This window comes from Ornithorhynchus anatinus, chromosome 2 (genome assembly GCF_004115215.2).
Source record: "Ornithorhynchus anatinus isolate Pmale09 chromosome 2, mOrnAna1.pri.v4, whole genome shotgun sequence".
NCBI classification, from domain to species: Eukaryota; Metazoa; Chordata; class Mammalia; order Monotremata; family Ornithorhynchidae; genus Ornithorhynchus; species Ornithorhynchus anatinus.
Window position 1 is genome coordinate 95,843,914 of NC_041729.1, and position 22,393 is coordinate 95,866,306.

The following is a 22,393-nucleotide window of genomic DNA, read 5'->3' on the forward strand; positions in this document are numbered from 1 at the left end:
AATAGCGCATTGTATCCTCCTTTCTTTCCAGCTGAAACTTCACATTTTAAAACTGTAATTGAGCTTCTTGGCTATAAAATGTCTGCTTCGTCGATACTGTCTAAGGAAGGTTAAATGAACCAGGGAACAATGTGGGGGTGGTGGGAGGGATGAAACACAATAATAACTGACAGTGGCTTCCTGCTGATCCTCCGTTTCATAATCTCACAAATGTTTGCCATTGGAAAGCCGTACTTTTTTTTTTGTTACTCCTCATGCTGAAGGAATTGTCGGAAAGATGATGTTAAAATTTTCCTCTGGCATTCTACTTTTAGGGAAGGCAATTATTCACCACTGGTGCTTGACAGACCATAGCAGAGTCTTGTGAGTATTTGATGAAGGCATTTTGCATGAAGATAAAAGGGCAAAAATTGTGGTATTTATTAAGCACTTACTATGTGCTTAATGTGCTTGGCACTAGGATAAATAAAACACAAATGAATCAGTCACAGTCCCTGCCCTCACAATCCAAGGGAGAAAGAGAACACGCAAAAATCCCCATTTTGCAGATAGACCTGAAGTAGACAAATTAACAAGGAGGTTAATAATGTTCAGACAAGATCCAATGATGAACTTACTCTTCTGGTTACTATGGGATCAATTTCTCTGGGATCTTTGTGGGCAAACATCATCAGGTCAGCATTCAGTGTCCGGATCCTCTGAAATCTCAGGCGAATATAACGAGCAGAAGTGAATTCCAGGAGTTCAGGGGAAGGGTCATCGGCACTGGGTCTTCCATTGATCAAAGATGTGTGAATCTAAACAAAAGTTTGAAAATATTTAAACAATCATCCTTTTTATTTGAGGAGAGGGCCACTAATATCACGCTTGAGAGTTCCAGCTAGAGGGGCTTCTTAGATGTCAGTTTGACTATACAACCCTTAACCTATTTTGCTTCAAGCCGGCTCTGCCCCTGTTTACTAAGTATTCATGAATGAATGTAAGAACTTGAAACAATAAGCCATGACGTTACTGCGTCAGGAAAATGTTCCAACTAAACTACTAGTTTTTCTCTTCCAGTGGCATCGGAATGCTTGATAAAACGGTGTTGAAAATCAATGAGAAGTGGTGTTGTCCAGTGGATAGAGCACAGGACTGGGAAACAAAAGGACCTGGATTCTAACCCAGCTCTGCCACTTGTCTGCTCTGTGACTTTGAGCAAGTCACTTCATTTCTCTGTGCCTCAGTTACCTCATCTGGAAAATAGTGATTAAGACTGTGAGCCCTTTGTAGGACATGAACTATGCCCAAACTAATTAAATTGTGTCTACCCCAGCACTTACTACAGCACTTGGCACATAGTAAGCACTTAATGAATATCATAAAAAAGCTTAGGGCTAAGGTGGGGGCATCTTCACAGTTCTATCTTTTTTATCATCGGCAATATATACTGAACACTTATTTTGAGTAGCTCTTTGCAGTAGGCTGTGGAGAACATAGAAAAAACATAAAAAGCTCATTCCTGCCCTGAAGAAGTTGCAAGTGGAAAAAAAAAGACCAAACATACAATAAATAATAGACCATAGATACAAATAAGACAAAATGAAAGAATTAAATAGCCAAATATGCATATGAGTGCTAATGTGGCTGATGGGATCACACAAACAGGGACAGAGAGACTGATCAGGAAACGTATTTTGGAGATGATTATTTTAGGAGGTTTTTCAAGGAGAGGACTTTATGAGCAGGGATCATGTCACTCAATTAATCAATGTTATTCACTGAATCCTTATCATGAGCTGAGCACTGTACTAAGCACCTGGGATAGAGTTGGTAGGCATGTTCTCTGCACATAATGAACTTGCCATCTAGGGAAAAGAGCTCTTAAGCACCTAGTTCAGTGCTTTCTATGCAATAAGTGCTCAATACATACATTGATTGATAGAGTGTGATTTAGTGACATTTAAGGGGAAGAAAGTTCCATATGGGGAAAAGGTTTGCCAATGAAGAGAGATGGGAAAGCCACAGGAGAGGATGAGTTAGTGGTAGAAAAAATCAGAGACTTCTACTGAACTTCCATTCACCTTGAGATGAGAAGGTAGCTTTTCATGTGCATTAAATGCTAGGGGAGAAAAGGTCTTAAGCAAATGCATTGCACTGGGGTTTAGCATTTTACATAGAATCTTTAAAAAGGGTCTCTGTGTGGTTTACATAATTGCTTAAGATGAGCCACTTTACTCTCTTGCTAAAGGACAACTGTTTTCAGGAAATGAGTCAGTGCCAGAGATGGAAGAAGTTAAAAGAAGCCCCAAACCTCAACTCTTGCTATCTTTCTAGGGACACCATGACCAAGCCTCAGTAGCATGTACCGAAAATGGCTGCTGAGTTCAGTGTTATACAGTGCAAGTGCAAGTGAGCAAGCATACATGAGTTAGGATGACAAATTGGTCAAAGGCACATTTGAGCTTGATACGAAGCAATAAAACAACATTTACCTCGACAGCCAGGAAACAACAGCCACAGACAGACCCTGCTGGTACAGAGCTGTCAGACAATGGGTGGCCCATTTTGAGCCAAAATGCTGTTCTGACTGAGAGACTGAGACAGGGCATCGAGCATTGACAGATCCTGAAAGCAACAGATGAAGCCACTTTCCAAAGGACAGACTGAAACTGCAGCCGGCTTGAAAGAGATTGTTGGTCACAGTGGAATTTGAAATCGCACCAAATTGAAACACTCTAATAGCAAATTTCATGGGTTGTGTTTTTTTTTGTTACTGTGTTTTTTTTATTAGGAAAAGGCAGGATTATTTATCAGGAAAGATAACATTTTCAGCAGTTCCTTCACAATTATTTTCATTCAAGTGAGCCTTTAGAGACCCTGACCAATTGAATGCCCATGGAGGACTTCACTGACTCTAAAAATTCAGCAGTCTCTCATAAGTACTGTTGAGAATAACCATGTAATGCCTATGTAAAAGAATGAAAAATCTCCCTGCATTAAAACTACATGAGGTATTTTATGTAGGGACAATGGATATAGTGATCATATTTCTCCATTCTAATGGAGAAACATCATGCTTCACAGTGCTAGACCTTAAAAACCAGAAAAGGCTTTATCATTTGGAACAGAATGACCACAGAACACAAATCACAATCACCCTTACTCATCTGGAGAGAATATGATTTTCAGAGTTGAAGTTTTCTTAGTTTCCTCTGCCACACCCTGCACATTATTTAATCAATTCAACACCCATCAACTTCTGAATAGATAACTAATTTTTCATCCATTCAAGACCAATGCCCTGACAACATGCCAATGCCAGGAAGAATGGACCGAGAGTTAATATCGTGAGGCCCATGTGGGACATGGACTGTGTCCAACTTGATTGGCTTGTATCTACCCCAGAATTTAGTACAGTGCCTGATACAGAGTGATACAAGTGCTTAACAAATAACATAAAAATAGTTAATAGTCATTTATAGTCTTTAGAGGAAATGCTCAATTAATACAATTGAATAAGAAAGCCCTCGTATTCTTTAAGAAGACATTTTAAAGCTCATGAGTCCAGGGCTGAATTCAGGCTGTCACACCAGCTCACATCTATTTAGAATTCATTCATTCAATCATATTTATTTAGTGCTGTACTTAGTGCTTGAGAGTACAGAGAAAGAGAAAGAGAGAGAGAGAGGGAAGCAGCATGTTATAGTGAGAAGCTGCTTGGTGCAGAGGCCTGGGAGTTAGATCACTGGCTCTAATCCTGGCTCTGCCACTTGTCTATATGATCTTGGGCAAGTCACTTCACTTCTCTGGGCCTCAGCTACCTCATCTGTAAAATGGGGATTGAGACTGGGAGCCCCACATGGGACAGGGACTGTGCCTAACCCAATTTGCTGTATCCACCCCATTGCTTAGTAAAGTGCCGGGCACATAATAAGTACTTAAATACCATAATAATAATAATTCTCTCTCTTCCTCCTGCTCCCTCTGAGAGGTCAATTTTTCTTTCTCCCCCACTGCAAGCTCCTCAAGATCAAAGAATGTTTCCCTGCTTCTGCTGTACTCTCTCAAGTGTGTCGCTCAGCACAGAGAAGTTAAGTGACTTGAGCCAGTCACACAGCAGGCACATAGAGGAGTTGGGATTAGAATCCAGGGATATCAAGGGTAACCCCTTGGTTGGGATTGAGCAAGCATGCAGTTCATTGGTAGCCATCCAATACCTCTTTCTTTTTAGGAGATGCATGGGCATGCTTGAATTTCTACACTTACAGCTAGCCATAGCTCTGCCAACAGAATGGCACTAAACATGTGCGCGCACACACACACACTCACACACACACACATACACATATTCATTTTAAATAGCGTGAAGAAAATACAAGTAATCAACAAGATGCTTAAATCCTTCATAGTACTGACTGCACCCTTAAACCTTACCTCTTGTTTATCAACCTGGTTGAGTGGAAAGAGTACAGAACTGGAAGTCAGGATTTCTGGGTTCTAGTCCCTGCTCTGCCATTTGCTTACCTTGGGACCATGGGCAAATAAATTATCTTTGCTTCATTTTTCTCTCATCCAGTAGATTGGAGATCTTTGAGGGCATGGATCATGTTTAACAACTCTATTGTACTGAACTCTCCCACACATTTAGTACAGTGCTCTATACCCAGGGCTCGGTAAATACCACTGACTGTAAAATGGGAGTAAAGTACCTGTTCTTCCTCCTCTCTATATGGACTCACTGTGTCTGGGCTAATTATTTTGTGTCCATTCCAGTGCTTAGCATATAGGAAGCTCTAATAAATATCAAGATTATTATTATTAGTGACCAAGTGCTCTTTGTTCTTCTTCCTAAACAACATGGAATAATAGTATTTGTGCTATTACTATTACTAATACTTACTATGTGCCAGGCATGGCACTGGGGTAGATGCAAGGTAATTGGGTTGGACAACATCACTGTCCCACAAAGGGCTCACAGTCTTATTCCCCATTTTCCAGATGAGGTAACTGAGGCACAGAGAAGTGAAGTGACTTGACCAAGGTCACACAGGAGACACACAATGGAGCTGGGATTACAACCCAGATTTAAGACTCCCAGGCCCGTGGTCTATCCACTAGGCCATAATGCTTCTCATCACAGTGATGGTGGCTTCTAAGGAGCATGGGACAAGTGAGACTGAGGTCTTGGGGAAGAAAACAGACAAGATGGGGAAAGTAAAGAAAAATGAACCCAAAAGATGTATATAAAAAACAGGTAGGGATGATAGAAGGGAGTCAAATCGTAAAATAATTCTAGCTTCATCATTTGGAAGTAAAAACCCCATTCTGACATGCACCTATGGTGTACGAAGGCATAAGAAGGCTTCTCCTGTGATTAGGTTAGGAGTTTAATGTAGAAAGTGTTTAATTCAGGGCAGACTGGTCTGATTTAATGCTCTGGTGAAATATACTTGGGCTGAACATGGAATTTCTACATTCTGGATTTCAACAATCAAGTTCTTTCATTTTCTTTGTAAATGGTGCACATGTTCTCATTTAGACCAATAAACCATATGATAGCTACTTAAAGGATTCAGCAAAAGAACATTTCTCCTCCTCACAGCTTAGGTATTTGAAATGAGCTGCTTTGCCAAGCGATCTTCTGAGGATAGTTACTCCCAAGCTGTTCCTGGGATATAAAACCACCCAGCTGTTTGGCCATGCTGTTTGTAGCGGGTTTTCTATGTTCACTTTTCTTTAAAATAAATCACCACATTGGATAGAACACTTCCCCTAGAATGAACTGGGTAATTGTGTGTAATTCCAATGCAATGGATAATCACTTAGTACATTTCTCCTTACACAATAAGCATTCAATAAATATGATTTGATTGACTGATAGTCTAGCATGTTTCCTGGGGTTGGGAGCTCCCATTTGGAGGTCAAACATTTTCCCAGAAGATGAGATGTTTCTACTTTCAACAATACTTACACTGTGCTGGGAGCCAATTGAGAAGTCAGGTATAGCTTTTTTTGTTGTTATTGTTGTTGTTGTTGTCATTGTTATTATAAATTGTTGAGGACTCTGCTATTACTGTTTTCATTGCCCCCATTCCTCCCCACTGTTATTACAAGGGGCTGAAGGGAAATACTGACCTCTGATGTCTTGGCAATCTGTGTCCCAGCTATTTACAAAGAAATAGCATGGCTTAGTGGAAAGAACATGGGTTTGGGAGTCAGAATATGTGGGTTCTAATCCCACTTCCGCCACTTGTCTGCTGTTTGACCTTGGGCAAGTCATTTAACGTCGCTGTGCCTCAGCTACCTCATCTGTAAAATGGGGATTAAGACTGTGAGCCCCACGTGGGGCAACCTGATTAGCTGGTATTTACCCTAAGGCTTAGAACAGTGTTTGGCACATAGTAAGTACTTAACAAATACCATATTTTTTTTTTAGTTGTACTTCATATTTGAAGGAGACACCACTGACGGTGAAAATTTACCTCTGAATGTGTGCTTGAAAGGGACGATATGCATATACAAAGTATGTCACATTGTGCATATAAAAAAGCTTAACCTTTATTGTGTTGTCATGTTTGATGATCTTGCCTGGTCATTTGATATCAAGTATGGACTCTAAATGACACTGATGGAATTGCTTGTTTAGCCAGGTATGATGTCTGTGTGAGATCCAGGTCTCCCACCTTTAAGCTGGGCAGTTTTACAGCACGAGTTTGGTCTGGAGGATTATACCATGCTGATGCCAGGTTTTATCTGACAGTCTCCCAAAGGATGTGCTGGCCTTCTCAATTTGCTTTTCTATTTTCTTGTCTATAATTGTATCTTTGGTCAGTATGCTACCTAGGTAACGGAATTACATGTCTATGTTTAGCTCTTGGTTGCCAATATATATTTCTGGTTTTTTGTATGGCTGATACAGGTTGATAAACCACCTCTGATTTCTTATAGCTGTTTTCTCGCAGGAGACTAATAAACCTCCTCTGCAGGTCATTCATTCAATCTTTCAATCTTAATTATTAAGTGCTTACTGTGTGCAGAACATTGTACTATGCTCTTGGGAGAGTACAACAATAAACAGATAGATTCAGAATGGGCTTACAGTCTAGAGGTGGAGACAGACATTAATATAAATAAACTACAGCTACGTACATAAGTGCTGTGGGGCTGGGAGGGGGATGAATAAAGTGAGCAAGTCAAAATGATGCAGAAGGGAGTGGGAGAAGAGGGAAGGAGGACTTAGAGGTCTTTTGGATGAGATGTGCCTTCAGTAAAGCTTTGAAGTGGGGGGGAGAGGAATTGTCTGTCACATTTGATGAGGGAGGGCATTCAAGGCCAGAGGCAGGATGTGGACTGAGGTCTGTGGCAAGATAGAAGAGACAAAGGTATAGTGAAAAGGTTAGCAACAGAGGAGCAAAGTGTGTGGGCTGGGTTGAACTAGGAGAGTAATGAGGTGAGCTAGGAGGGGCAAGGTGATTAATAATAATAAAAATGTTGGCATTTGTTAAGTGCTTACTATGTGCAGAGCACTGTTCTAAGCGCTGGGGGAGACACGGGGGAATCAGGTTGTCCCACATGGGGCTCACAATCTTAATCCCCATTTTACAGATGAGGTAACTGAGGCCCAGAGAAGTTAAGTGACTTGACCACAGTCACACAGCTGACAAGTGGCAGAGCTGGGAGTCGAACTCATGACCTCTGACTCCAAAGCCCATGCTCTTTCCACTGAGCCACGCTGCTTCAGATTGAGTGCTCTGAAGCCAGTGGTGAGTTTTTGTATGATGTGGAGATGGATGGGAAACCACTGGAGTTTCTTGAGGAGAGGGGAAACATGTCCTTAACATTTTTATAGAAAAATGATCTGGGGAGCAAAGTGAAATACGGACTAGAGTGTAGAGAGACAGGAGACAGGGAGGTCAGCAAGGAGGCTGATACAGTAATCAGGGAGGGATAGCATAAGTGCTTGGATTAATGTAGTAGCAGTTAAAGGAGAGGAAAGGGCAGATTTTAGCAATGTTGTGAGGTGGTACTGATAGGATTTAGTGATGGATTTGATATGTGGGTTGAATGAGAGAGAGAAGTCAAGGATAATGCCAAGATTATGGGCTTTTGAGATAGGAAGAATGGTGGTGCCATCTACAGTGATATGAAAAAATGAGAGGGAGGACAAGGTTTCAGAGGGAAGATGAGCTATGTTTTCGACATGTTAAGTTTGAGGTGACAGGAGGACATCCAAGTAGAGATGTCTTGAAAGTAGGAGGAGATGTGAGACTGGAAACAGGGAGAGAGATCAGGGCTAGAGATGTAGATTTGGCAGTTCACAAACACATACTGGAGTAGGAAATATGGCATAGGAAATAGGGGGTGGATATTGAGGGAAATTACTATTCATTTGTAAATTCTGTTACATAGTTAAATCTTTGAGTAGATTGACTCTGTCTTTAGCTTCTTTTTCTTTTTTTACATTGCATCAATCAAAACCTTCTCACAATTAGCTTCAGGACTTTCCATTATGCTTCCCTATGCTATATATCAGCTCTCTTCAACCCACTAGATCCCAACTCCTTTTCCTCAAAAACTAATCTTCAACTATCCTGTCTCCCTCCACTCGCTCATGCTGTTCCCTAGGCTTGGAACGCCTCCCTCCCTGCTCCCCATATCCTATTGATCTCAGCTCTTCCCATATTCAAAATCCCACCTCCTCCAAAAGCCTTTCCCATTTAATTTCCAGGACCCTACATTATATCAACCAATCAATTTTTGAGCACTTACTCTGTGCAAAACACTGTACTGAGCACTTGGGAGAGTGCAGTAGAGTTGGTAGACACAGTCCCTGCCTACAACAGATTTACAGTCTAACCCATAAGCTATACCTTCAGCACTTATGCACTTATTAATACCTCAGCACTCTTTTATATTTAATCAATTACACGTTATTTCATTAAACTACTCTTTTTGTACTTCATCTACACCTTATCATCTTTGATATGAAGTAAAAAAAATATATCATATTGCAATATATATCATACCGCCCTGGTAACTTTAATGGAAAGCCCTGAAGCTAACTGTGAGAAGGTTTTGATTGATGCAAAGTACAAAAGAAGGAAAAGACACAGTCACTGAACTCAAAGATTAAACTAGAATTGTGCTTACAAACAAAGAATAATCTCCCCCAGTATCCACCCCATGTTTTCTACACTAGTATTTGTTTGAGAACTGCAGAGGCTCAAACGCACACTCTTATTATTGTGCATTCTGCTCAGCAGGCCCTAAATATCCTAACTACTACTTCCCTCCCAAGTTCGATAAATAATGGGTTGATATTTATCCCCTCTGACTTTGTTCTGTGGTACTCTGGGTTCCCAAAAGGCTTTCCCAATTTCTTGCCCAGAGATAGCCTGAGGATTACTATCTTCAATCAGATTGGGTCTCTGGGTCTGACTGCCAGAGTTCCGAGGCTTCAGTGCAGGCTGCTGCTGCCAATCAGTCAGAGGGCCCAACCCAGGTTTAGAGACAGAAAAGAGACAGAGAACAGCCTGCTTCCCAGTTGGACCTCGAAGGAAATCCTGGCTTCTGTGTGAATCTGTTTGAGATCCCCCAAATCCAGGACTACATGCAGTCACAACCAGAGAGGGCCCATGGGGTGGGGCTGAAATATTTGAGCACTCCAATCTCTCACCATGTGCTGGGCTCCCAGAATGGAAGAAAATGGAGTCCTCATCTCTGACCACCACTCACAGCTCATAGGGACAGTGGATCCAACCTCCTCTTCTAAGCCCATAAGCCAGGATGAGGGGACCATGGTAGAGTGGAGAGGGAGGTGCTGTACTTGCCTGACCCTTGTATTCAATAAATCAATCCTATTTGTTGAATGCTTACGGTGTGCAGAGTCTCAGGGAAGGCCTATTCCTCAGGGAATGAGTGTTATAGCCTTGGAAATACATGCTTAGATTTTTTCTCTACTAAAAGCTATAAGCACATGTTGTAAGATTCAAGGGCTATGAGGTAGCATTCATTCATTCAATCATATTTATTGAATGCTTACTGTGTGCAGAGACTGTATTAAGCACTTAGGAGAGTACAATACAACAATTAGTCATAATCCCTGCCCACAATGATCTTACAGTCTAGAGGGAGCCAGCAGCCAGCATGGGTAGAGCAGCATTGTGTTTCAAATAATCTGGGCTTTAGCAGTAGAAAATCCTAAATTTCACATCATTTCTCTATCAAAGTAGTTGGGGTTCATTCAATCATTCAATGGCATTTACTGCCCCCCCTCCTTCAAAGCCTTACTGAAGGAATATCTCCTCCAAGAGGCCTTCTCGGACTAACCTCCAATTTTTTTTAATCTCCCGCTCCCTTCCACATCACCCTAATTTACTCCCTTTGTGCTTCGCTCCTCTTCCCGCCCGACAGCACTTATGTATATATCTGTCATTTTATTTATTGGTGTCTATTTGTATTGATATCTGTCTCCCCCCACCTCTAGACTGTGAGCCCATTGTGGGCAGGGACTGTCTTTCTTAATTACTGAATTGTACCTTCCCAAGGACTAAGTAAAATCTCTGCACACAGTAAGCGCTCAATAAATACGTTTGAATGAATACTGATTGCCTACCATTGCAGGGTCCTGGAGAGGGCACCTGGGAGAATGTGGTGAAAGAGAAAGGATCCACCTTCTTTGCCCTCTAGGAGCTTACAATATATGTGAGAGCTAGGCAGATGCTAACTGTAAGAGCAATGGGAGCAGGAGAAAAAGAATAGCTATGAATGGAAACCGCATAAATTCATTCAATCACATTTACTGAGCACTTACTGTGTGCAGAGCACTGTACTAAGCATACAAAAGCTCTAGTGACTAATAAATGAAGTAGACTCTAAGTCTACCACCTCAGTTATATAGCACTCTCCCAAGCTCCTAGTACAGTGCTCTCCACACAGTATGGGCTCAAATATAATTTCATTGATGGACTGTTATACAAAAAAGCTAAGGGTATTTGAAGATGTGACATCACTTGGTGAGATGGTAAATAGTTGGAGAATACTTGCTGGAGTAGGTGGCTATTTTAGAAGGACTTTGAAGATGGGCAGGGATTCTTCCCCCTTTGAAAGCTCTACTGAAGGCACACCTGCTCCAAGAGACCTTCCCAGACGAAGCCTCACTTTTCCTCAGATCCACTTCCTTCCATGTCACCCTGACTCGCTCCCTTTGCTCTTCCCCCCTCTCGCTGCCCTACAGCACTTATGTATATATGTATATATCTGTAGTTCTATTTATTTATATTGATGCTTGTTTACTTCCATTAATGTCTGTCTCCCCCCATCTAGACTGTGAGCCTGTTGTAGGGAGGGATTGTCTCTCTTTATTGCTTATTGTACTTTCCAAGTGCTTAGTACAGTGCTCTGTACCCAGTAAGTGCTCAATAAATATGATTGAATGAATGAATGAGGGAGGGAGGAGGTGGTCTGGGAGGGGAGTTCTAGGCAGAGGAAAGGGCAGGGCAAGGGTCTGAGATGGGAGTCAGGGGAAGCTTAATAAGGAGATCAGCAAGCTGCAGTTTAGTGAGGAGAACAGATATACCTGGGGAAGAGCAGGAGGAGAGCTTTGAAACCAGAAGATTCTTTTGGAAATGCATAGCCTTGGCAGGTTTCTTAGGGATTTTTAGAGCGGCAGCATGGCCTAATAGAAAGAGCATGGGCCTGGAAATCAGATGACCTGGGTTCTAATCCCAACTCTGCCACATGCCTGCTGTGTGACCTTGGACAAGACACTGAACTTCTCTGTGCCTCAGTTACTCATCCGTAAAATGGAATTTCATTACCTGTTTTCCCTTCTACTTCAGCTGTGAGCCCTATTTTTTGGACAGGGACTGTATCTGACCTAATTAATTGTATCAACCCCAGCTCTTAGAGCAGTGCTTGACCCTTAGTAAGCACTTTACAAATACTGTAATGATTATTAATGATGGAGGAGTGGAATGACGCATTCCGAGACATGTTTTAGAAAGATAGTCTGGGCTGCAGAGTCACTTGGGAGCTCTCATTACCCTTACTACATTTCCTCACCCTAGAAGTACTGGAGTTTTCAGAGTTTCTCTGTTACCTGTGACTCCAAGAATTAGAGAAGCAGCAAGGCCTAATGGGAATCAGAAGGTCCTGGGCTCTAATCCCAGCTCCACCACTTGTCTGCTGTGTAATGTTAGACAAGTCATTTAACTTCTCTGTGCCTCAGTTACCCCATCTCTGAAATGGGACATGAACTATGTCCAATTTGAGTAGCTTCAATCTACTCCAGCACTTAGTACAGTGTCTGGCATATAGTAAATGCTTAGCAAAGAAGGTCACATCTCCTCCAAGAGGTCATCCCCGATGAATCCCTCCTTTCTCTGGCTCGCTCTCCCTTCTGCATAGTCTATGCATTTCAACCTGTGACCTTGGGACCATTGATATTCACCAAGCCCCCAGCCCCATAGCAGATAGGTACAAATCTTTAAATTTTATAGCATAAATTACTTATTCATATTAATGTCTGTCTCCTCCTCTAGACTGTAAGTTCATTATGTATGGGCAGGGAACTTATCTGTTAATTCTGTTGAATTCTACTCTCCCAATAAGTACTGTGCTTAGTACAGTACTCTGCACATAGTAAGTGCTCACTAAATATGACTGAACAAATACCATTACCAAAAAAAAAAAAATACAGACCTCTGTGGGTGGAACCACCAGAGTCTGAGGAGCTCTCAGGAATTTGAATGAGCACAAAAATCAATGGGGCAAGCAGTCCATCTGTCCCATTGTAGTTCTACTTTTGTCTGGGACCCATGTGGAAGGAGACGTTAGTGGGAGGAACAGAATCAGAAAACCTGAAAAGGCAGAGAAAATAAAAATGGGATTTGATATTTGGATGAGGCTTTGAAAACCTGTTTGACAATTTTTGCCACATCCATGGAGATATATATTCTGCTCAAAGAATAAAACAGCCCAGATAAGAACTGTAAAAATGTATAAAAAATAAGCATACACATGTCAAATGGAAATGTTCTTAAAATAAATAGGTTCTGCCTTTTTCCTGTTAAGTAACTTTTTCTTTCAAAAGGAGGAAGACAAACTTTCAACAATTGAGCTTATTATGGTGTCTGTCCAGAAACACCTGAATTGAGACCACTGATTACTCAACATCTAATAGAGTCCTCAGAAGCAGCATGACATAGTGAATACAGCAAGTGCCTGGGAGTCAGAAGGACTCGGGTTCTAATCTCAGCTCTGACACTTGTCTGTTGTGTGACCTTGGCCAGTCACTTAACTTCTCTGTGTCTTAGTTCCCTTATCTGTAAAATGGGGATTAAGACTATGAGCCCTTTGTTGGTCAGGGGCTGTATCCAACCCAATTATCTTGTATCTATCTCAGCACTAGAACAGTGCGTGGTATGTGGTAAGCACTTATAACAAAGATCTTAGAGGTTAATTCTATACTGGATGATTCTAAATTTCAAGACATAACTAGGTCCTTAGCAGCATTTTCTACAAGGATGAAATCATCCAGAATTTGAGAACGAGAAAATTAGTTCTCCTATAAATAGCTGAACCTTTGAATTGTGTATTTATTTGATTTATTTACTGGGCTTCTTAACCCATGTCAGTGTCAAGTGGTCTGGGACAGTGAGAAAATTTGCTTGCCCCATGTGTTTGCGTGTATTGTGGTCCAAGTAGAAAGTACATTTTCTGATAGGTTGAAGGATGTTACTATAAAACAGTTTAAATCAGAGTTAAATCAGGTCCTCCAAACCTCCTGCAATCACCTCAGGCTACTCTTCCTAACCTTCTATGGGTATCGAAATTTTATGAAGCTGCTCAGGAAATCTCTCTCTCTCTCCCTCTCCCTCCAGAGCAAAGGAAAATACAAATTCAAAATGACATATCTACTTTTGGGAGTCCTGAATTTCTTATTATACCGTGATTTATTAATAACCATTGCTTTGACAGTAAGAAATCTGTTAAAATGTCTCATGAAGGCAACATATTTGACGGAAATGATTTTTCATCCCAAAATGATATATGCTGGATTGGTAATCCTATCCAAAGGGAGGAGGTGAAAAAAGCAATTTTACTTTGGGGGCAATTGGAAGTGGGACAGATGCTAAATAAACTCAGTCAGGCTAGAGAGTGGAGAGTTAGGACCAAGTAGTGGAGTTGAGTTTTCAGAGACACAATAGTATTTGCTAAACAGTTCATTACGCTGACATTTACCTGTATTCTTTGGGGGAATAAGTTAGTTGGGGATGGGTTTGACACGAACAGCCCTTGACATTTTATCGGAAGATTAAAGCATCACACTCAAGCTGCTCAGGACTCATTAACCAACCATGGAATAGGAAATGGCTGCTCGGCTCAGTAAACTCCTAATTTAGTAAGATAGTCAGCCATTCATTAAGGATGTTGAAAACTCTTATCGAAGGAATTCCAACTTTATTTGGTAGGATTCTTATGACACATGACCTGAGAAAGCCTCTGCAGATTTTTCTTTTTTTTTTTTTTTTTACTTTGGTGATAGTGCCTTAGACGCTGTTTTTTCTCATTTAATGCCAGCCAAGAATGAGAAATACCTGTACTCTTTTATCCATCAGCTAGACTGTGAGCTCCTGGAGAGTGAGGGTCATGTCTGTTTAGTTTATTGTTCTCTCCCAACTGCTGAGTACACTGGTCTCTGTACACACTGAGTTCAAATTGATTGATTGATTTCCACAGGTGCTTGGCCTATCACAGCTCAACGTGGCTTATCACAATGAAAAGAGGCTTCCAAATTAATTCTGGGCATTGGAAAGAATAAAATCATTTTAAACTTGAACAGAAAAGAAACAGGTGACAAATAGATAAAAATAATATGCAAAGTGGAACCTTTCATGGTGTTGATGATTACTTAGGAGTGGGCTTCATTCCAAATAGGCCCACACAGATGTAAACCACAGTTATGCTACTGGGTGTTTGGGTGGTTTTGATTCTCATCTTATTATTATCTTTACCATGGTATTTGTTAAGCGCTTACTGTGTGTCAAGCACTGGGGTGGATACAGGGTAACCATGTGGGACTCACATTTTTAATCCCCATTTTACAGATGAGGTAACTGAGGCCCAGAGAAGTTAAGTGACTTGCCCAAGGTCAAATAGCAAACAAGTGGTGGAGCCAGGATTAGAACCCATGTCCTCTGACTCCCAAGCCCGTGCTCTTTCCATTAAGCCATGCTGCTTCTCTACCTGTGGAATGGGATGCTGATAAAGTGATCATGTCATCTCATGGCTGAGAAATGACAAGATTCAGGTTGTCATGAGCCTGTGTGCCAGGCGCTGGGGTGGATACAAGCAAATCGGGTTGGGCACAGTCTGCTGTATGACCTTGAGCAAACCAGTTAAATTCTTGGTGCCTCAGTTACCTCATCTGTAAAATGGGGATTAAGACTCTGAGCCCCAAGTGGGACAACTTGATTGCCTTGTATCTACCCCAGTGCTTAGAACAGTGCTTGACTCATAGTAAGGCCTTAACAAATACCATAATTATTATTATCATTTGTCCTCTCCAGGTTACACTTGCCTTATCTCAGCACTTTTGCATGATAGTACTTTTGCACCACCTCTTGTTGCACTTTTGTATATATCAGTTTACCTACTCTATTTGGACACTTCAACTTTGTTGCAGTAATAATGGTAATGGTGTTTGTTAAGTGATTATTATGTGTCAACCACTCTTCTAAGCACTGGGGTAGATATAAACTAATCAGGTAGTCTTAATTCCCGTTTTACAGATGAGGTAACTGAGGCAAAGAGAAGTTAGGTGACTTTCAAAAGGTTACACAGTAAACATGTGGTGGAGCAAGGATTAGAACCCAGGTCCTTCTGACTCCCAGGCCCATGTTATATCGAGTAGGTCTTGCTGTTTCCCCAGTGAAATTCAAGTCTGTTTCTTCTGTTAGACTGTACCCTCTTATGGGTAGAAATCATGTTTTCTAACTCCCAGGGCCTCTGCACAAGGTTTGTGATGAATACATACTACTGAATGGTGGATTTACGATACAAATGGTGTAAACATATTTCACCGAACAAATAAATAGTGTCTTTTCATTTAGTAGTACTTAACTACTTAGGTGCAGATCACACCACTAGCTGCTTGGAAAAGACAAGAGCATATAAACTCATTTTGGGCAGGTGAATGTGTCTGCTAATTCTGTTGTGCTCTCCCAAGGGCTTAGTACAGTGCTCTGCACAGTCAGCTCTTACTAAATACCACTGATTGATCCCTGTCTTTAGGGAGCTCCAAATGAAACCATCAACATGCCACCTTCAAGTTCCGGAAATGACCCTAGTAACCCTCTACGAGGAGGTGATAGCCTAGAAAATGTCTTCGGTGCCTGGAAACTAAGTATAGAGGTACTTCTTTCACTTCTTTCACTTGTAGGAGAAAACAGTACATTTAGAAGGTATTCAATAACCAACTGAAAGAAGAGTTCATTAGCATTTTCCTGTTTTGTTTTCAGTCCCCTATATGGAAGGGTTGGTGAAAATTCAATTTAAATCCAGGAACAAGAGGTCTTCTCTGTCTGCCAGATCTTGTATCACTGATGTTGGAACAAAACCTAGACACATACTTTGGTGGGGAGGGGGAGAAAGACACAGATGGAACCATTCTTAAAGGAAGTATGCAGACACTCCAGAAGGAATTGAAGCTGATATTTATAAAGTAAGAGAGGAAATGGAAAACTCCAGAATAGGATTTGAGCCATGTGAGTCCTCTCACATTCTGGGACAAGCACATTGAGAAGAATTTAAGGAACATTTCAATAGGCACCAGCAATTCCCCATACTCAGCCCACAAAATCGGTGTGTGTGTGTGGAGGGGGGGTGGGGGGGGCGGTTTGAAAGAGTGCAAAGCCAAAAGGACAAGACCTTGGATGGATTTACTAGGATCATATGTTTAACTCAGCCTCTGGGGGAATTGAGCGTAGTTAACATTAAACAAAAGTGGATCTGTCTGCTCCGTTCTCTTGCTATATACTATATCGAGTACTTTCTCTTAACTGCTCCTTTCATCCGTTCCACGTTTGACCCATTCATACATCTTTTCCTCCATCATTCCATCGACTGAAAAGCCACATACCCTAGTGGAAAGAACATGGGACTGGGAGTCAGAGGACCTCGGTTCTAATCCCAGCCCTCCACTTCATTCATTCATGCAATAGTATTTGAGCACTTACTGTGTGCAGAGCACTGTACCAAGCACTTAGAATGTACAATTTGGCAACAGATAAAGACAATCCCTGCCCAATGACAGGCTCACAGTCTAATCGGGGGAGACAGACGGCAGAGCAAAACAGAACGAAACAAAAACAAGGCAACATTATCACGATAAATAGAATCAAGAGGATGTACACCTCATTAACAAAATAAACGGGGTAATAAATAATATATACAAATGAGCAAAGTGCTGAGGGGAGCATGGTCTATTGGATAGAGCATACCCCTGGAAGTCAGACGGACCAGGGTTCTAATCCTGGATCAGCCAATTGTCTGCTGTGTGACCATGGGCAGGTCACTTAACTTCTCTGTGCCTTAGTTACCTCACCTGAAAAATGAAGATTAAGTCTGTGAGCCCCATGTGGGAAATAGACTGTGTCCAACCTGAGGAGCTTGTATCCACCCCAGTGCTTAGTACAGTCCCTGGCTCATAGTAAGCACTTAAATTCCATTTGTTTTAAACGGTATTTACTGAACACTTAATAGAGCAAAGTACTATACTTAGAGGTCCTTTCTGACCTCAAGGAAGTTGCAATCTAATGCGGCAGACAAGCAGTTAAATTATGTATAAACAGTGGGAGCAGGAGAAAGAACATCGCACAAGTATGTCAGGATGAATTTACACAAATATACACATTTGCATAAATATGGCAAGGATCGGTTCTGCCATCTCTGTTATATTGTACTCTCCCAAGCACTTTGAACAGTGCTCTGCACGTAGGACATGCTCAGTAAATATTATTGATGAAAAGTGATGATAGGGAAAACAAACACATCAGTTTCAGTGGTGGTTGCGTTGATGTGTGACTGGAGTTTTGATGTCAGTCAGGGTAGGCTTCCTTGAGGAGGTGGAATTTAGGGACCTTTAAATATGTGGAGTTTTGTGGCCTGGAAAGCCAAGCAAGAGGAATAGTGAGAGCAAAGGTGTAGGAGGTCCAAGTGTTGTAGTAAGTCATTTAGAAAATGAGTATTGAAGAAGCTAATAATGTAAGCTGGGTAGCTGTAGGTGAAGTGAGATGATACCTAAGATTCAACCAGTTATGAGTTTTTGCTTGGTGTAAAGAAGCTAACCATCTGAAACACCCTCCCCTACCAACTTAGACTAATCAATCATATTGATTGAGGCATTACTGCATGTAGAGTACTGTACTAAGCACTTGGGACAGTAAAACATAGCAGATTTGGTAGGCATGTTTCCTGCCCACAAGGTGTTTACAGTCTAAAGGACTAATCACAACTTCCTTCATAGTTTCCTAAAACACGTCCTTGATAACCAAGCATCTGTTTGTTAATTTGAAAGTAATAGAGCCATGTTAGGCTACTTGCTTTACACTAGTTTTGTAAATTAGATAATGATGGGCACACCTCCACAACCCTTGACCCAAAGCCACTGCTTTCCCTTGCCTTACCCCTGTGAACTCAGGTACTGTTTTTGAGCAGTGGTACTCTGCAGCATGTTAAAACACTACACATACAAGCACCAGGGCTGTGTCAGTACCAGGTAAGAAACAGATTATCTGAAATCCAGATAAGTGGCTACCCTATTCCAACTGCAGGATTTGCTGAAAGCCCTCTATGGAGATAACACAGTATCTAGTGCAGGGGCTCCTCAATCAGTCAATCACATTTATTGAGTGCCTTCTGTATGAAGAGCACTGTCCTTAGTGCTTGAGAAAATATAATAAACCAGAGTTGGTAGACGTTCCCCGTCAACAATGGGTTTACAATCTAGTGGGGAAGGCAGACATTAATATGTCTGTCTCTAGATTGATGTCCTCTAGATTGTGAGCTCATAGTGGGCAGAGATTGTCACTATGTACTGTTGTATTGTACTTTCCCAAATGCTTAGTATAGTGCTCTGCACACACTAATAGCTTAATAAATTTGATTGAGTGAATATATATCAGTAAATTATGGCTGTATATATAAGTGCTTTGGGACTGAATGAGGGGTAAAAAAAGCATGAAAATCCAAGTACAAGGGTGACACAGAAGTGTGTGGGAGAACAGGAAATGATTTTCTAGTAGGTAAAGGTCTCTTGGAGGAGATGTGCCTTTAAGAAGACTTGGAAGGTGGGGAGACTGATCATCTTTTGGTTATGAAGTGGGAGGGAGGTCCAGGCTGGAGGCAGGATGTGAATGAGACATTGGCTCCCTTGTGGAGCTTCTCCACTCCCACAAACTCAACTATCACCTCTATGATGGTTCTTTCTTCCTTCCTGATCCTTACCTCAATGTTGATCTCACTGTTAATCCTACCTCCAGGACATTCCCATTACAGCTGACTACTGAATCATCCCCTGTTTCTCAAGCCCTTAACCTTGGCATTGTCCTTGATTTTCCTCTCCCTTTCAACCTTTTCATTCAGTCTGTTGCCAAATCCTGTCATTTCTTCTCCATAGCAACCCTTGGATCTGCTCTTTCTTCTCCAACCAAGCAACCACCCCTCAGGTCCAGGCACTTATAATATCCTTTCTTGATTACTATATCACTCTCTTCACTGGTTTCCCTGCTTCCAGTCATCTCTACCTTCCCCAGTACTTGATTCCCTTTCCTGCCTGGACATTTTTCTAAAACACTGTTTGATGCAAGTTCTCTAATTTCTCAAAAGCCTCCAATGTCTATCTATCCCTCGCCACACCAAGCAGAAATAACTGATCATTGGCTTGAAAGAACTCAATCAAGGGTATTCACTACATGCAGAGGAATGTACTAAGCACTTGGAAGAGCATAATAGAAGTGGCATAACAAAGTGTGCACATTCCCTGCCTAGAATTAGTATAACAGTGTTCTTCCTCCTCTTTTCTTTCACTTTACCCCAGCTTGCCCTGTACGTTCCCCTCAATTTAACCTACTCACTTTGCTTTATTTCCCACTCTCTGCCACCAATCTCTTAGAGCTCAAGCCCTTCCCCCGTCTGGGACTCCCTCCCTCCCTCCTTCCCTCCCCATTCTGACAGTCTACAGTTTTCCCAATATTAAAAACTCCTCTAAAAATCACATCTGCTCAAGGAGGCCTTCCCTGATTAATCTCTGATCCAAAAAACCAATGCACCCCTTAAACACCTAAGTACTCACAATCTCCATAGCACCTATGTTTGTATTTCATCTATTATATTCCTCCCACCTATCTGTAATGTGTGTGTCTGCCTTCTTTGCTAAATATTAAATTCCATGAAGTCAGTATCATATCTACTAACTCTACTGTACTCTCTCAAGCATTTAGTACACCACACAGTAAACGCAGTAAATATTCAATACAGATAACTGATAGATTTCTTCCGTATCATTCAAATTTGCCCTTCATGATGGTATATTCCACAGGAGCAACTAGAAAAGTTGGGGAAGGAGGCTAGCTGCAGCATTTTTTCACCGGCCTTTCCACAGGGAGAGCTGAGACTTTGCTCTAGCTTTGGAAAAAATAGGCAAACACACTACCCTGGGACGATGGATTATCATGACCCTGACCAGATTACGTTCCAAACTGCGGTCCCCCAGGGACTCCAATATAATGGTTTCCACCGTCTCCATCTTAATTCTCTGAATGTTTTTATTATAGCAAATTATTTGGATGTTACCACTACCCTATGTTCAAATTGTTACTGGAGTGTTCTGCAGGGAGATGGGTTGTCATTTTTTGTTGATTTCATTGGCAGGATGTTTTGTTCTGTGTCTGGTTTACTCATCTGTGTAGTCCAGACCAAATGACGAATCACTTCAAAGCTACCGAGTGCAGAAAACACCCTCGCCCACACCAAGAGTAGCTGAATTTTTCCAAAATTTTTTCTCAGGACACAGTGTTCTTGTTCCTCTGCTGGAATCAGACTCACTCAAATACACTGCAGGAAAACAGCTGAGCTCTGTACCTCAAAGAGCAGGTGGAATGGGCTAAGTGTCTGCAAAAGTGCAGGAAGACAGCTGTGTGGTTTCCTTGGAGTGGCCACCCACTTTGTGTAAGCTCTGCAACACCAAGACTTGAAGTCACTTTGCTCTAAGTGTCACTTTCATCATGATTTATCACTGTTAAAATATTTGCATAAAGAGAAAAAGCAAAACATTCCTCCTGTTGTCTTAAATGGCAAACACCAGGAAATAGAGGTAACTATGCAAAATACTTAATCAATCATCAAGAGGCCAGAGCAGGAGTGTCCTTTGTCAAGCCTTGTCTAGTACTCGTGTTTTAATGCCAAGTTTACCAGTTGTTTGTTTCCTATTATTTATACACTGCTCTCCCAAAAGATTTTATGATAGATGATTTAGTCACTGTTCTCTTTCCTATTAATGGCATTACTACAACTGTTATCCCTTGGCAGGAATAAAAGGGGGAATGCAGTTGCATTTACAAAGATGCTACAGATGTTACCTTTTCACCCTTTCCATTTTGGCCCCAGAGGGAAATGAAAGCAATATTATCTTTCTCAATCTACCCTCCCCTTTCAGCTTCCAATTTCCAAATAGGAATCAACTGTTAAAGGGTTAGCTAAAAGTTTCATGTTAAGACAAAGATGTATTAAAATATTTCAACTGAAATGTTCTGGAGCCTGATCTAGGAATTCTGGACTTGAGATATTTAAACATCTGGCTAGGGAAAGTAGCATGGAGTAGTGGATAAAGTCTTTGTCAGGGAGTCAGAAGGTCATGGGTTCTAATTCCATCTCCACCACTTGTCTGCTGTGTGGTCTTGGGCAAGTCGCTTCACTGGGCCTCAATTACCTCATCTGTAAAATGGAGAATAAGACTGAATCCCTTGCGGGATAGGGACTGTGTCAAACCCAATTTCCCAGTATCCACTCCAGCACTTAGTACAATGCCTGGCAAATGGTAATCGCTTAACAAATATCACAGTTATTATTAGTCTTCAACAAGAAGATAGTTTCTCAAGCATGAACCTCCGTTCCCTCCTCTGAGTCTCTCACCACCTCCTTCGGCTGTGTAGAGGAAGCAGTGATATAGCATCTTCTTCCCTGAGGGACTTTTTCTTTCATTCCAGACTCCGCCCATTGCATTTATAATGGAGGGGAGTGGGAAATGGGGAGTGTGGGGATGGTGATCTTAGCAGAACACAATGACCACCATTACCATGTTGTGCCCAGTACTCACTGCCCATATCATTGGTGCCCCTACCCCACTGGG

The 22,393-nt window shown here is 41.5% G+C and overlaps 1 protein-coding gene across 1 annotated transcript in view; it reads right to left on the minus strand.

The window, feature by feature from the left end:
• Window positions 1–22,393, minus strand: part of LAMA2 (laminin subunit alpha 2) — a 586,243-nt gene that overhangs the window by 343,741 nt on the left and 220,109 nt on the right. The window contains 1 exon segment of the mRNA XM_029049645.2: window positions 618–797. Within this exon segment, the coding sequence (XP_028905478.1) occupies window positions 618–797 (180 nt within the window).